Source organism: Carya illinoinensis, chromosome 14, assembly GCF_018687715.1.
Source record: "Carya illinoinensis cultivar Pawnee chromosome 14, C.illinoinensisPawnee_v1, whole genome shotgun sequence".
Lineage (NCBI taxonomy): Eukaryota > Viridiplantae > Streptophyta > Magnoliopsida > Fagales > Juglandaceae > Carya > Carya illinoinensis.
Window position 1 is genome coordinate 31,494,225 of NC_056765.1, and position 16,137 is coordinate 31,510,361.

At 41.2% G+C, this 16,137-nt stretch overlaps 1 protein-coding gene across 1 annotated transcript; it reads left to right on the forward strand.

Moving 5' to 3' along the window:
- Positions 1–14,406: 14,406 nt before the first annotated feature.
- On the forward strand, positions 14,407–15,480 carry LOC122293835 (uncharacterized mitochondrial protein AtMg00810-like). The gene has a single exon (XM_043102286.1). The coding sequence runs from the start codon at positions 14,407–14,409 to the stop codon at positions 15,478–15,480; it is 1,074 nt and encodes a 357-aa protein (XP_042958220.1).
- Positions 15,481–16,137: the final 657 nt, after the last annotated feature.

Sequence of the window (16,137 nt, forward strand, 5' to 3'; positions counted from 1 at the left end):
AACCATAAAAACAGAGGCACTAGCTTTAGTTGCTCAAAGGATAATGTCGGAATAACACAAAATTTCCATTTAGCTTCAAAAGCAGGGAAAATTAGTTAGATGGGAATAACCTAAAATTAGAAGCCACAGGCCCACGACACCTGAATAATCTTCTTAAAACTGAAGTCGAAGACCCTAAATCAAGAGGATCCTAACCATTGATTGTCAGCCATAACTTTCATATTTGTGCTAGAGCTAAAAAAAGGTAATCAGAAAATAACTTAACAGATGACTAGGAGAACATATCATACACACAAAATCAGCTCGAAGATGATGACCCGAGAGTTTCAGAAACAAATCTATATTAAACATTTTTACAAGTGATTCTTCTAAACAAACAGCTAAATATGCCATATGAAAATGACCCAAACATCAGTAAACAACTCTCTTAAAATTCACTTGAGAGAATACAAACCAATATTATTGTATATCTATAGGTTCACCCCTAAAATCCCTTGATTATGAACCCTAAAATTGAAAATCCCTTGATTACAATCACAATAAAATAAATCTGTCCCAAATTTGGAGTGGCTTGCTTTTGTGCGAAGGAAATGTTGCTCTCAAGAGTTTTTGGTAGCCAACGGAAAGAAAATCAAAGAGAAAAGGGAGAGAAATGGTCGTCGGTGACAGAGAAATTAGCTCCCAAATCTGTGAGAGAGAGAGAGAGAGAGAGATAGAGAGAGAGAGAGAGAAACTGACCGGCGTCGAAGAGAAGACGGTGGCGAGAAGACGTCGTCAGTGGCAACGGTCAGAAATGTGATGCCCCCAAATCCCCACGTACGGACACGGGGAAATCGAGACGTCCGGATGGTGATATCACGGGTCACCACCCTATCGCCAAGTGCCAAATGTGTGTATAAGCAACAAATGTGCACGAAGAAACACGCAGTGGATAGCAAAGTCATATAACTAAGTACCAGAATTTTTTTATTGTTTAATACAAAGCCGTTCAAATCATACATAATAAAATATTACAAACTATAAATATAGTTTCAAATCCAACAACATGGCATAATTCCAACTCAAAACTTCGGCGGAGCTGCATCCTCGGGCTCAGCCTCATTCTCCTCCTCGATCTCTGCACCAAAATCTATGGTACCAAAAATGATGCCGCAGGTAAGTAAGATCCAAACACCACTAGATAAAAGCATATTAAAACTCAAACAATATGCATAAACGAATGCAAATGCACATGACCCATAAAACCATATTTTTCCACGCACGCCAAAAAATCCCATTTGGCCCCAAAACGCATTACTTTCCAACTCATGCCAAAAGTCTCATTTGGCCCAATTCCAACTCAATCCAATAACCAATTAATCCGAATGCACCATGACCTCCCCTAGGGGTCATCTGCACACCCTGGCTCCTGTGCCACACCGCAGGTAACGACCACGCGTGTGACACGTAAACGAGCAATGCCCAGTTCCGCGCCCCGCGCATTCGTAGCCAAGCATCCTCTAGCCCTCGCCAACAAAGGGCCACGGAGTCGGTATGAGAGCATTACCATCCCGCCTGCTCCCGTTGTCGCCCAACAACAACTCAGGGGACATCACTTAGTATATTACGCTCCCGAGTGAACAGAGGAGCTCCACCGAGATAATACCCCATCTCGGCATTGGGGTTGTGATACACACGCACCCAAAAATCCATTTACGCCAATAAAACAGGATTTTCTCAATTTAATAAAATGCATGTGCATGCACCATGTAAATGCAACCTCAAGGCACAAAACCACCAACCAATCACAAAACAACAAACCAAGCAACTCCGTCCTCAATCCATCCGACCCCTAAACTCCTCGGACTCGGTCCGGAATCAACCAACCAACAGTCAAATAATTATTGTAAGAGCATAATATATTTAAATCTAAAAGTAGAGTTTGGAAAATACTTACAGCGCTATAAGGTATTTTTGAAAGCTTACGAAGTTGCAAACGGCGGAGAAAAAGCAACGTAACAGTGTATTTTACACTGTGGCTGTGGGTAGTAAATTACCCACTTTCGAACGGGGACAAACCAAGACACGAAATTGATAGGGAATGGCCTAGGGATGTTTATGAAGCTAAAGGAAGTGAGCTTTGGCCGTGGGTGGCGGTGGAAACGGCGGTGGAAGCGAAAAAAGGCCAAATCGGAGTTGAGCTCGTGGGAGCTGCTCCGGCAACGGATCGGGGCCAGAATTGGGTGGGTTAGGACGGCAAGAGGTAGAGGAAGAAGTTGTGAAGAGGTGGTGGCCGGAGGTGGAGCGACGGCCCCGGAAACGATAAAAAGCTGTGCGGCTTAGATGTGCTCTAGGTGGTGATCGGCGGCTCGGATGGAGGTGATTTTTGGTGGGGTGGTGCGCCAGCCAGAGAGGGATCGAATGGTGGTGGCTGTGTCTGCCACGTCGGCTGGACGGCGATGGGTCGGGGTGGCTGGGCTGAACGGCGAAGGGGAGAGGAGAGAGGGCTGGGCGTACGCTGGGAAGAAGGAAAGAGAAGAAGAAAAGAAAGAAAGAAGGAAAAGAAGAAAAGGAAAAAGAAGAAAAAGAAAAAAAAGAAAAAGAAAAGAAAAGAGGGAGAAAGAAAATAAGATCCAATCCTCACTTTCGGAGTCCAAAAACTGACCCGATGAAAACGATATTTAAAAACATAAAACGACTAAAATAAATTAAACACCACATCAGATAAAGTAAAACCAATTTAAAATACAATAATTTAAAATAAAGGAACTACTATATTAATTAAATTAAAAAGCTCCTTCAGTGAAAATACACGTAAAAAGGGGTATCACATCCTCCCCCCCTTAAAAACAAATTTCGTCCTCGAAATTTGCAAGATCAAACACCATCTTGAAGCAATTCACATAATTCCACCGAGACCAAGATCAAGAAACGTACCTTCATTTACTCAAACAAGTAGGGGTATTGCTCCCTCATGTCAGCTACTCTCTCCCAAGAGAAATCTTGAGCTAACGGATCCCCCCATGCCACCTTTACCAGAGGTATCGTCTTGGATCTCAACTGTTGCTCTTTCCAATCCATGATCTGTGAAGGAACAACCTCATAAGTAAGGTCCAGTTGCAACTGAATACATTCTGGGTCGACAAAGCGCGGCTCTTGTTGACCAAAACTCTTCTTCAAGGATGATACATGGAAGATATCATGAATATCCCCAAAATATTCTGGCAAAGCAACTCTATAGGCGACAGACCCTACCTTCTCCAAAATCTGAAAAGGGCCGACATACCTCGGATCCAGTTTCCTCTTTTTACCAAAACGCTTAACTCCTTTCATGGGAGAGACTTTGAGATAAACCCAATCACCTTTTTCAAAAGATAACTCTCTCCTCCTGGTATTAGCGTAGCTTTTCTGACGACTCTGAGCTGCCGCCATTTTATCCCTGATAATCCGAACTTGGCTTTGCATCTCTTGAATTATTTCGGGCCCAATTATCTTACTCTCCCCGACTTCATCCCAACACAAAGGCGATCTGCACTTCCTCCCATAAAGAGCTTCATAAGGAGCCATCTGGATGGTCGCATGAAAGCTGTTATTATAAGCAAATTCTATGAGCGGCAAGTGATTTTCCCAACTCCCTTGAAATTCCATGACACATGCTCGCAACATATCTTCAAGGGTCTGAATGGTGCGCTCTGATTGGCTGTCCGTCTGAGGGTGATATGCAGTACTGAACTTCAACTTAGTACTCAATACTGCCTGCAAACTCTTCCAAAACTGAGATGTGAACCTTGGGTCCCGATCCGACTCTTTCACGTACAATCGAGTCAACTTACCCAAGGAATCAGTGTTATTAACAGGCAAGAAATGAGCACTCTTCATTAACCGGTCAACAATCACCCAAACCGAGTTCTTCCCACTAGGGGTCCTTGGTAAGCCCACTACAAAATCCATCGTGATGTCGTCCCACTTCCACTCAGGAATAGGGAGGGGTTGGAGCATACCAGCGGGTCTTTGATACTCGTCCTTGACTTGACGACATGTGTGGCATCTTTCGATATACAAGGCAATATCCTTCTTCATTCCATCCCACCAATAATTTTTCTTCAAGTCCCAATACATCTTCGTACTGCCAGGATGAACTGAATAAGGGGCCGCATGAGCTTCTGCCATGATCCGCTCCTTGAATTCTGAATCTTTGGGGACCACTCTACGATCTCGGAACCGAAGAATTCCATCTTTATCCATACTATAGTGCAACGGCTCTCGAGATTTTCTGACTCTTTTTCTGATATCCAACAGCTCCGGATCCTTCCTTTGAAGAGTCTTCAATTCCTCAAAATCAGTTATTCGAATATCAAGAACTGAAGATAATATTTCCTCTTGTTGTGAACTTTCAATAAGGAGTCTTCTCATCCCGCAAAGTAAAGAATCCAATTCTGATGACTCGGCTTCAACTTTTAAGTGCAATTTTTGACTCAAAGCATCAGCAACTATATTTGCCTTCCCCGGATGATACTTGATCTCGCACTGGTAGTCACTGATTAGCTCTAGCCATCGCCTCTGCCTCATGTTCAGATTCTTCTGGGAAAACAAGTGCTTCAAGCTCTTGTGATCAGTGTATACTTCGCAAGCTTCCCCATACAAAAAGTGCCGCCAGATCTTAAGAGCAAAAACAATCGCAGCCAATTCCAAATCGTGCGTCGGATAATTCTTCTCATGATCCTTTAGTTGACGGGATGCATAAGCAACAACCTGTCCCTCCTGCATAAGGACACAACCCAATCCAAATTTAGACGCATCGCTGAAAACTACAAATGGCTTGTGCGATTTTGGAAGCGCCAACACTGGTGCAGTTGTCAACCTGTTCTTCAATTCTTGGAAGCTTCTCTCACACTTGTCAGACCAATTAAATTCTGCATTCTTTCTAGTCAAAGCTGTGAGAGGTCCGAATAGGCGAGAAAATCCCTCCACAAATCTTCGGTAATATCCGGCAAGTCCCAAGAAACTCCGGATCTCACACACTGTCGTTGGACGCTGCCATGACAAAATGGCTTCCACCTTACTAGGATCAACAGCCACCCCGTCTCGGGAAATCGCATGCCCAAGAAATCTGACTTCCTCCAAGCAGAATTCACACTTGCTGAGCTTGGCATACAACTGGTGTTCTCTTAATTTCCCAAGAACTAGACGAAGATGATAAACATGCTCTTCAACATCTCGGGAATAAATCAGAATATCATCAATGAATACTATCACAAAAGAATCCAAATAAGGTCGAAATACCCGATTCATTAAATCCATAAAAGCAGCAGGGGCATTGGCTAACCCAAACGGCATCACCTTAAATTCATAATGCCCATATCTCGACCTGAAAGCAATTTTGGGTACATCCTTGTCTCTTATCCTCAATTGGTAGTATCCTGACCTCAAATCAATTTTTGAGAACACAGCTGCTCCTTGAAGCTGATCAAATAAATCATCGATCCGTGGGAGAGGATATTTAGTTTTGATGGTCACCTTATTTAATTCCCGATAATCAATGCACATTCTGAGGGTACCATCTTTCCTTTTAACAAACAGCACTAGTGCACCCCACGGCGAAGTACTAGGCTGAATAAACCCCTTATCAACCAAATCTTGCAACTGAATCTTCAACTATTTTAATTCAGCCGGTGCCATACGATAAGGAGCTTTATGCACAGGAGCCGCTCCAGGTTCCAGGTCTATAACAAACTCCATTTCATGAACAGGGGGTAGCCCAGGCAAGTCATCCACAAACATGTCAGGGAATTCTTCCACAACGGGGATATCTACCAATGATTTCTTCCCAGACGGCGTAGACACCATCTGGACTAAGAAGGCATCCACTCCACATACAATCTCTCTTCTCGCTTGAATTGCCGATATAATTACTGGCTTTTCTTTTAGCTTACTCCCCGCAAATTCCAGATAATCACCATCTGGGAGCTGAAAGCTAATTACCCGACTTCTGCAATTAATACTCGCAGAATATCGGTATAGCGAATCCATCCCAATGATGATATCAAAACCCAGCAGCTTAAACACAACCAAATCTGCATACAGAAACCTTCCACCAAAATTCAAAGGGCAACCCAAAGCAACTTTGGAACACCACACCACTTCACCATTTGGTAGAGACACTACCAATGACTTTGGCAAAGGTTCCGTAACCAAATTACATATCTGAGCGAAAGTGAAAGATACAAACGACTGAGAAGCACTCGAATCAAATAAAGTGCAAGCATAAAATTCATATAAACGGACTCTCCCTGAACCAAACACATTAACCCATGAAATCCAAATACAAAGAAGAAACCAAAACACGCCAAAAATCAAATCCAACATTAAATTAAATTAGATCCATACCTGTAATTACTCCAGCATCATGGGTTGCTGATGCCTCATCATCAACATCTCTGGGTGTAACAGCATAAACTCGGGCTTGCACTGCTTGCCTCTGATTTGTTCTTCCACCACGTCTACCTCCACGGCTTCCTTGAACTCTAACGGGGCACTCACGAGCGAAATGTCCCACTTGGCCACATCGGTAACAAAGGGTTCCACCACTTAGCCGACACTCACCCTCATGAGCTCTATTACAAATTTTGCAAATTGGCACCCGTCTTCCCATACGTACACCGGAGGCCGCTTATGGTCTAGTCCAGGTCTGCTGAACAAATTTCTGAGGCGAACCCGAACTACTTCCTTCACCAGAAAAACTCCGCCTCTCATGTCTTGGAGGGGAGCCCATACTCAAATTATTCTCTCGCTTTGCAAGAGTGGCCAAGTCCACTAAATCCTGAAAAGTGGATATCCGGTGGCAGACCACCATTCTGCGTATATCAGGACGTAGACCCTCTTGGAAACGCTCGGCCTGCATCTCCTCCGAGGCGATCAGGTGGGGAGCAAATCGCCCAAGTTCTATAAATCTTCGGGCGTACTGTTCCACGATCATGCTCCCTTGGACCAAGCTTGAGAACTCTCTTGCTTTTTGCTGCCTCACAGAAGTGGGAAAGAATCGATCATTGAATTCTTTCTTAAAGCGCTGCCAGGTCACAGCGGCAAAAGATCCCAATTCTGACTCCAGCATTACTCTCTTTGTATCCCACCACTCAGAAGCGGTGCCTTGCAACAGATAGCTGGCATAGAGTACTTGTTGCCCCTCAGTGCAACCACATACTTCAAAAGTTCTTTCTAAGTCTCTGACCCACTTACCAGCTTGAAGTGGATCCTCTTCTCCAGTGAAGGGTGGAGTTCTATGCGCCAGAAAGCGCTCATAGGTGCATCCAGCTTGCACCCCTCCACTAGGCCCTCCTGGTAGTAGCCAAGGCCCTCCTTGTTGTGGCCAAGGACCTCCTTGTTGTGGCCAAGGCCCTCCTTGTTGCGGCCTAAAATTCTGCTGCATGAACACAGTCATTTGCCTTATCGCTTGGGCTATAGCATCATCCCTCGGTGTATCGTCCCGAGGCTCTTGAGTAGACTTTCTTAGCCTCACCATTTTCCTGCCACAACACAACCTTTGACCCCCTTTAAGAAAACAAAAGAAACTAACAACATAAAACCAAAAACCAAAACAAAAACCAAACCACATAACCAGAAAACAAAACATACTTGCATGCAATAACATAACTAAATAAATAAATACAAGCAAACTAGCTCAAATAAATTCAAATCAAATAAAACAAATCAAATAGCAACTTTACTTAAAATAAATTTCAAAACACAACTTTAAAAACATTCTGGTACCACCTACGGGACATGTGGTTTTACCCAGAGCCAAATAGCTCTGATACCACCTGTGACACCCCCAAATCCCCACGTACGGACACGGAAAAATTGAGACATCTGGATGGTGACATCACAGGTCACCACCCTATCGCCAAGTGCCAAGTGTGTGTATAAGCAACAAATGTGCACGAAGAAACACGTAGCGGATAACAAAGTCATATAACTAAGTACCAGAATTTTTTTATTGTTTAATACAAAGCCGTTCAAATCATACATAATAAAATATTACAAACTACAAATATAGTTTCAAATCCAACAACATGGCATAACTCCAACTCAAAACTCTGGCGGAGCCGCATCCTCGGGCTCAGCCTCCTCCTCCTCCTCGATCTCTGCACCAAAATCTACGGTACCAAAAATGGTGCCGCAGGTAAGTAAGATACAAACACCACTAGATAAAAGCATATTAAAACTCAAACAATATGCATAAAAGAATGCAAATGCACATGACCTGTAAAACCATATTTTTCCACGCACGCCAAAAAATCCCATTTGGCCCCAAAACGCATTACTTTCCAACTCACGCCAAAAGTCTCATTTGGCCCAATTCCAACTAAATCCAATAACCAATTAATCCGAATGCACCATGACCTCCCCTAGGGGTCATCCGCACACCCTGGCTCCTGTGTCACACCGCAGGTAACGACCATGAGTGTGACACCTAAACAAGCGATGCCCAGTTCCGCGCCCCGCGCGTTCGTAGCCAAGCATTCTCTAGCCCTCGCCAGCGAAGGGCCACAGAGTCGGTACGAGAGTGTTACCATCCCGCCCGCTCCCGTTGTCGCCCAGTAACAACTTAGGGGACATCACTCAGTATATTACGCTCCCGAGTGAACAGAGGAGCTCTACCGAGATAATACCCCATCTCGGCATTGGGGTCGTGATACACACGCACCCGAAAATCCATTTACGCCAATAAAATAGGATTTTCTCAATTTAATAAAATGCATGTGCATGCACCATGTAAATGCAACCTCAAGGCACAAAACCACCAACCAATCACAAAACAACAAACCAAGCAACTCCATCCTCAATCCATCCGACCCCCGAACTCCTCGGACTCAGTTTGGAATCAACCAACCAACAGTCAAATAATTATTGTAAGAGCATAATATATTTAAATCTAAAAGTAGAGTTTGGAAAATACTTACAGCGCTATAAGGTATTTTCGAAAGCTTACGACGTTGCAAACGGAGGAGAAAAAGCAACGTAACAGTGTATTTTACACTGTGGCCGTGGGTAGTAAATTACCCACTTTCAAACGGGGACAAACCAAGACACAAAATTGATAGGGAATGGTCTAGGAATATTTATGAAGCTAAAGGAAGTGAGCTTTGGCCGTGGGTGGCGGTGAAAGTGAAAAAATGCCAAATCGGAGTTGAGCTTGTGGGAGCTGCTCCGGCAACGGATTGGGGCCGGAATTGGGTGGGTTAGGACGGCAAGAGGTAGGGGAAGAAGTTTTGAAGAGGTGGTGGCCGGAGGTGGAGCGACGACACCGGAAACGACAAAAAGCCGTGCAGCTTAGATGTGCTCTAGGTGGTGATCGGCGGCTCGGATGGAGCTGATTTTTGGTGGGGTGGTGCGCTGGCCGGAGGGGGATCGAATGGTGGTGGTTGTGTCGGCCATGTCGGCCGGACGGAAATGGGTCGGGGTGGCTGGGCTGAACGGCAAAGGGGAGAGGAGAGAGGGTTGGGCGTATGCGGGGAAGAAGGAAAGAGAAGAAGAAAAGAAAGAAAGAAGGAAAAGAAGAAAAGGAAAAAGAAGAAAAAGAAAAAAAAAAGAAAAAGAAAGGAAAAGAGGGAGAAAGAAAATGAGGTCCAATCCTCACTTCCGGAGTCCAAAAACTGACCCGACGAAAACGATATTTAAAAACATAAAACGACTAAAATAAATAAAACACCACATCAAATAAAATAAAATCAATTTAAAATACAATAATTTAAAATAAAGGAACTACTATATTAATTAAATTAAAAAGCTCATTCGGTGAAAATACACGTAAAAACGGGGTATCACAAGAAATTTTTGAGAACGTAAATCATAGAGAGAGTGAGAGTCTGAGAGATACAGAGGGAGGGGGAAAGTGGGGGAAGTCAGGGGGAGGGTGAGGGGATTTAAAAGGGCTTATTATAGCGACTATAAGTCGCGGTAATAAGTCAAGTTTAGGGCGAAAAAAATTGTGGCGAATTTATGTTGCTGTAATAACTTATTAAGACAACATGATTATTTCCGGCGACCAAAACTCGCGGCAAAAAGTCTTTATTTCTGGCTATTTCCCAAATAGCCACAAAATTTTGTATGAAATAAAAATATCACTATTTCTGGCGATTTTAGTGTTGCCACAAATAAAAAATAGCCCAATCTACTCTTTTTTTTTTTTTTTTTGTAGTGAAAGACATGGGATCATAACTAGGGAAGTAGCGAGATCAAGAAGAAGCTGCAGAATAAAAAAGGTTTTTATTGTCCTTGACGATGTGGACAGTGACAAGCAATTGTCAGAATTAGCAGGGAGTCATGATTGGTTTGGTCCAAGGAGTATGGGTGATTATAACTTGCAGAGATAGTCATCTATTGAGAAGACCTAAAGTGAAAGATATCTATAGGATTGAGCAGCTTCAAACTGCTGAAGCTTTGTAACTCTTTTGCTTGTTAGCCTTCCAGATAACCCATCCTCTAGAGGATTATAAGGAACTATCAATGGATTTTGTGAATTATGCTCAAGGCCTACATTTAGCTCTTAAAGTTTTGGGTTTCTTCTTACGCAAGAGAACAATAGATGCATGGAAAAGTGATAGGGATCAAATTGCTTCGGTTTCTTCTTACGCAAGAGAACAATAGATGCATGGAAAAGTGATAGGGATCAACTTGAAGCAATTCATAAAAAAGAAATTTTTGATATACTTAAAATAAGTTTTGAGGAGTTGGAGGATTCGCAGCAAAATTTGTTCTTGGATATTGCATGTTTTTTTCAAGGAGAGAAGCTTGATAACAATTTTAAGGAAATATTAAAAAGTTTTGGCTATTATCCGGACTGTTAGACTCAATACAACTGAAGATTTATCCCAAGATCTCACTTAACAACCTGTGAAGATCTCTCAAGCAATCTGGAGGATATTGAAGTTGTAAAACAGATTTGTATATTTAAATTAGTTTGTTATGATCTTAAGATTAGTTTGTTATAATCTGTCAGCAGATATCTTTGTAATTCAAATTCAAAGTTGTAACCAACACGTCTATAAATACAGATGTTTGTTTACTGAGTAAGCACTTAGCCTACTCCCCAAATCTCGTGTATTGTCTTACATGGTATCATCCAGAAAAAAGGCACATGCCTGATCCATCTTTCATCTCTGCTTCCTCATATCTTTCTCCCTTCTCACAATGCCTTCCAACTCCAACAATGTTGAATCCCTCCCTCACCCGAATACTGATTTTCACACTCTTTCTCAGCCTGTTACTTAGAAACTCAATGGTGCTAATTTCATGGCCTGGAGTATGCAATTCATGTTATTTCTCAATAGCCATGAACTTGTTGGTCATATTGATGGCACCATCACTGCTCCTGCAGAAACAATTCAGGATGAACCCAATCCAGCTTATGCAATATGGTTCCGGAAGGACAACTGTGTCAAAAGCTGGATACTAGCTTCCATTTCAGAGAAGTTGGTTGCCTCTCTCTATGGAATAAAGACTGCTAAACAGGCATGAGATGTTTAGCATGGGATTCTTTACATACTCGATTTGCATCTGCCTCGAGGTCTCGGGTTTCTTTATTCAAGAGACAACTTCAAACTTTGTCTCAGGGTAATAAAACCTGTTATGTATATATTGATGAAGCAAAGGCCATTGTTGATCAACTAGCAGCAGCCAGCAAGCCAATGGATGATCAAGATCTCATTGCTCACTTATTGGGTGGCCTCAAAGTAAGTTATACTCCATTTATCACTTCCTACACCCTCTCTACTCGAGATATTGATCTTACCTTGGAAGATTTTCAAGCTGAACTCTTCAGCTTTGAGGCACTCTTAGAAAACCATCAGCAAAATAGTCCAGACTCTCACTATGCCTTTGCTGCTCATAAATCTAAGATGCCTCCTTTCACTAAGAAACCACAAAGATTAGGGCAAACTCCTAATTACAGATCCAAGAAGCCATCTGCAGCAACTCCTAATCGTATCTATGATCATGGTCATAGCTCTGGTTCTGTCCAACAGAACACTCGAAATTCTAGTTCTCAATCGAGTAGACTTGCTAGCAAATTTTGTGGTAAAACAAATCACATTGCTCTTGATTGCTATGAAAGATTTAACTATGCCTATCAAGGCAGAATTCCTCCACCTGATCTTGCAGCTATTGCAGCCGAGACAAATGCATAATTTGATAACCAGGTCTGGTATGCTGATAGTGGAGCCAATGCACACATAACCACTAATGCTGCAAATCTCACAACTCAGCAACCCTTTGAAGGAACTGACATGATCACTTTTGGGAATGGCACATGTTTATCTATTAAAAACATTGGACTCTTTATCTCAATCAAAAACCTTTTTATTTAAACAATATTCTCCATTGTCCTCAAGCCTCGGTTAATTTATTATCCATTAATAAATTTTGTTTAGATAATGATTGCTATTTTGTCTTAACTGGTTCCCATTTCTTTGTCAAACAAAACCAAACCCACAAAACTCTATTCCAAGGACAGGCGAAGCATGGTTTATATCCGTTAGCTGGAAATAAGAGCTTCTCAAATAAGGTGCAATGCTTTGCAGCCAAACTAGGAGCCAAGACTACCAAAAATAAATGGCATAGTCGACTAGGCCATTGTTCTGAATATGTATTAAATAAATTGTTTCAATCCAGCTACTTACCAAGTACTGATTCTTTTCAAAAGCTCTCATTTTGTGAATCTTGTCTTTTAGGCAAAGCAAAACAGTTGCCATATGAATTGTCTACAAGACAATCACATGGCCCCGTAGATCTTATTCACTTTGATGTGTGGGTTTCTCCAATAAATTTAGTGGCTGGTTTTCGTTATTATGTTCTTTTTGTAGATGATTTCTCTCGATTCACATGGTTGTATTTAATGACAACTAAATCTCAAGTATTCTCAGTTTTCATTAACTTCAAAAATCTGGTTGAGAATTACTTTTCTTCTAAAATTAAACAAATCCAAACCGACAATGGGGGTGAATACCTTTCAAATGATTTCAAACAATATCTCAAGGACCATGGAATCTATCATAGACTCACATGTCCTTATTCCTCTCCTCAAAATGGCATAGCCGAAAGAAAACATAGACACATTAGGGAAATGGGGTTAACACTTCTTGCACAATCCAATTTACCAACCTCCTTTTGGCAAGACTCCTTCCTGACTACAGTTTATTTGATTAACAGATTACCCTCAAAATCATTAGATAATCTGTCCCCATTCTATTTACTTCATAAAACCATTTCGAGATATAGTGACATGCGTGTCTTTGGATGTAGTTGTTATCCTCTTCTTACTCCATATGAACAATATAAACTCTGTTTCAAAAGTAAGAAGTGTGTTTTTATTGGTTATTCAGCTCAACAAAAGGGTTATAGGTGTTTGGATTTAACTACTGGCAGAATATATATTTCCCCCAATGTCATCTTTGATGAAAGCTCGTTTCCAGCTGCTAATATGAAGTTACACTCTCTGGTCCAAGGTGCAGAATCTTATTCTGGTAATTAGTTTAAATTTCCATGCATTTTTCCTTTGCCTAATATCATAACATCTGAGTCAGGAAACCAACATACTTCTCATGTTTTAGCCCCAATTGAGATTGATTTAAATCTCACACATTCACCAATTCCATTGCCTTTAAATCCTCCAATTGATACCCAGAATATTGCCTCCAATATTCCCGCATCAACTCTTGATACCTCCACTCCTGAAATTGTGTCCCAACCAAGTCCAGCTCCAGAAACTAATCATATTCCTGATCCTCTCCCTAACCAACCTCACCACATGCTGACCTGATCCAAAACTGGACATCCTAAGCTAAAATAGTTCCCTGGCTTCAAAACATTTTACTCAATAAAGCATCCCATATGTGTTCTGTCTTTTGTTTATCAAGAAAAAGAACCAAAATGTTATTCCCAAGCAGTGACACTTCTTGAATAGAGGGAAGCTATGGGATGTGAGTTTGATGCATTAATAGCCAATGGTACATGGTCCCTTTGTCCAAGACCACTCCATCATCCAGTTGTTCGAAACAAGTGGGTATATAAGATCAAAAGGAGGGAAGATGGCACCATTGAGAGGTATAAGGCCCGTTTGGTGGCAAAGGGCTTGGATCAAAGAGATGGTGTTGACTTTACTGAAACTTTTTCACCAGTTATTAAACCATCAACTATTAGACTAATCTTAGCCATGGATGTTAATTTTCATTGGTTTATTCATTAGCTTGATGTTTCGAATGCTTTCCTACATGCCATTCTAGATGAGCAAGTTTTCATGGAACAACCAAGAGGGTTCATTGATCAATCCCAACCAGATTTTGTTTGCTGTTTGCACAAATCTTTATATGGTTTAAAACAAGCTCCAAGAGCTTGGTTTAAGAGGCTTTCTCAAGAACTCATTGAATTCTTATGGAATCTTCTGTTGATAAATCACTATTTATTTATGTCAAGGATGGCTTACAACTATTTGTTCTTGTGTACGTTGATGATATTATTATCACAGGATCAAATAAAGAAGCCATTACTCGATTTATTGCTCAACTTGGTACTAAGTTTCATCTCAAGGACCTTGGTAGTCTGAACTATTTCCTTGGAGTTCAGGCTTCTCGTGACTCTAATGGACTTCATTTGAGACAAAGCAAGCATATTCTTGATCTCTTACATAAAACTGGAATGGCTGGAGCTAAGCCTATCTCATCTCCATCAACTTTTGGGAAGAAACTGACAGCTTTTGATGGTGATTTACTTCCTGATCCAAGTCAATATCGTATGGCAGTTGGTGCACTTCAATATTGCACTATCTCAAGGCCCGACATTGCTTACATTATAAACCAATTATGTCAGTTCATGCACAGCCCACATGAAGGCCATTGGACATCACTAAAACGAGTTCTAAGATATCTTAAGGGTACAATTGACTATGGTCTCTATTATACTCCTTCAGTCACAGAATTACATGCTTTTTGTGATTTTGATTGGGCAGGCAATCCAGATGATCGAAGAAGCAGTAGTGGCTATGGTATTTTTCTTAGCAACAACTTGATTTCATGGAGTGCAAAGAAGCAAAGTGTTGTTTCTCGTTCAAGCACTGAAGCCGAGTACAGATCACTTGCATTAGTCACGGCAAAACTCTATTGGATGATAATGCTTTTCAAAGAATTAAATATTACTCTACCAAAATGTCCAATTATTTGGTTTGATAATATTGGAGCATTTGCTTTAGCCTCAAATCTGGTCTTCCATGCTCGAACAAAGCATATAGAAGTGGATTATCATTTCTTAAGAGAAAAAGTCCTCAACAAGGATATTCAAGTTAAACACATCTCAATAGCCAACCAAATTGCTGATGTTTTTACTAAGGGTCAGACTGCTATGAGATTTAAATTTTTGAGGTCCAAACTGATGATTTGGCTCCTCCCCATCAGTTTGCAAGGGGGTGTTAGACTCAATACAACTGAAGATTTATCTCAAGATCTTACTTAACAACCTGTGAATATCTCTCAAGCAATCTGGAAGATATTGAAGTTGTAAAACAGATTTGTATATTTAAATTAGTTTGTTATGATCTTAAGATTAGTTTGTTATAATCTGTTAGCAGATATCTTTGTAATTCAAATTCAAAGTTGTAACCAACATGTCTATAAATACAAGATGTTTGTTTACTGAGTTAGGCACTCAGCCTACTCCACAAATCTCGTGTATTGTCTTACAATCAACATTGATGTTCTGGTCGAAAAGTCCCTCATAAGCAAATCAAAATATGAAATATTGATCATGCATGATTTGCTAAAAAGAATGGGCGAGGAAATAGTTCGCCGTGAATGCCCTGAAGAACTTGGACAATGTAGTAGACTGTTTTGTCACAAGGATGTCTTTCACGTACTGAAGAATGATACGGTAAGTTGATTAGTGTAGACATTAATATAAAAAGGTATATTTTCATCCTAATTCTTGCTAACCTATTGTTCTTGGTTACTTGTAGGGAATAGATGCAATTGAAGGCATGATCCTGGATTTTTGTCCTAAAGAGAGACTAACTCTGAAGCATTGTCAAAAATGAGAAATTTGAGATTTTTTAAAATCCCTAATCATTTTCCAACTATAGAATGGCATGAAGATCTTTTAAAATCCTGGCCGAGC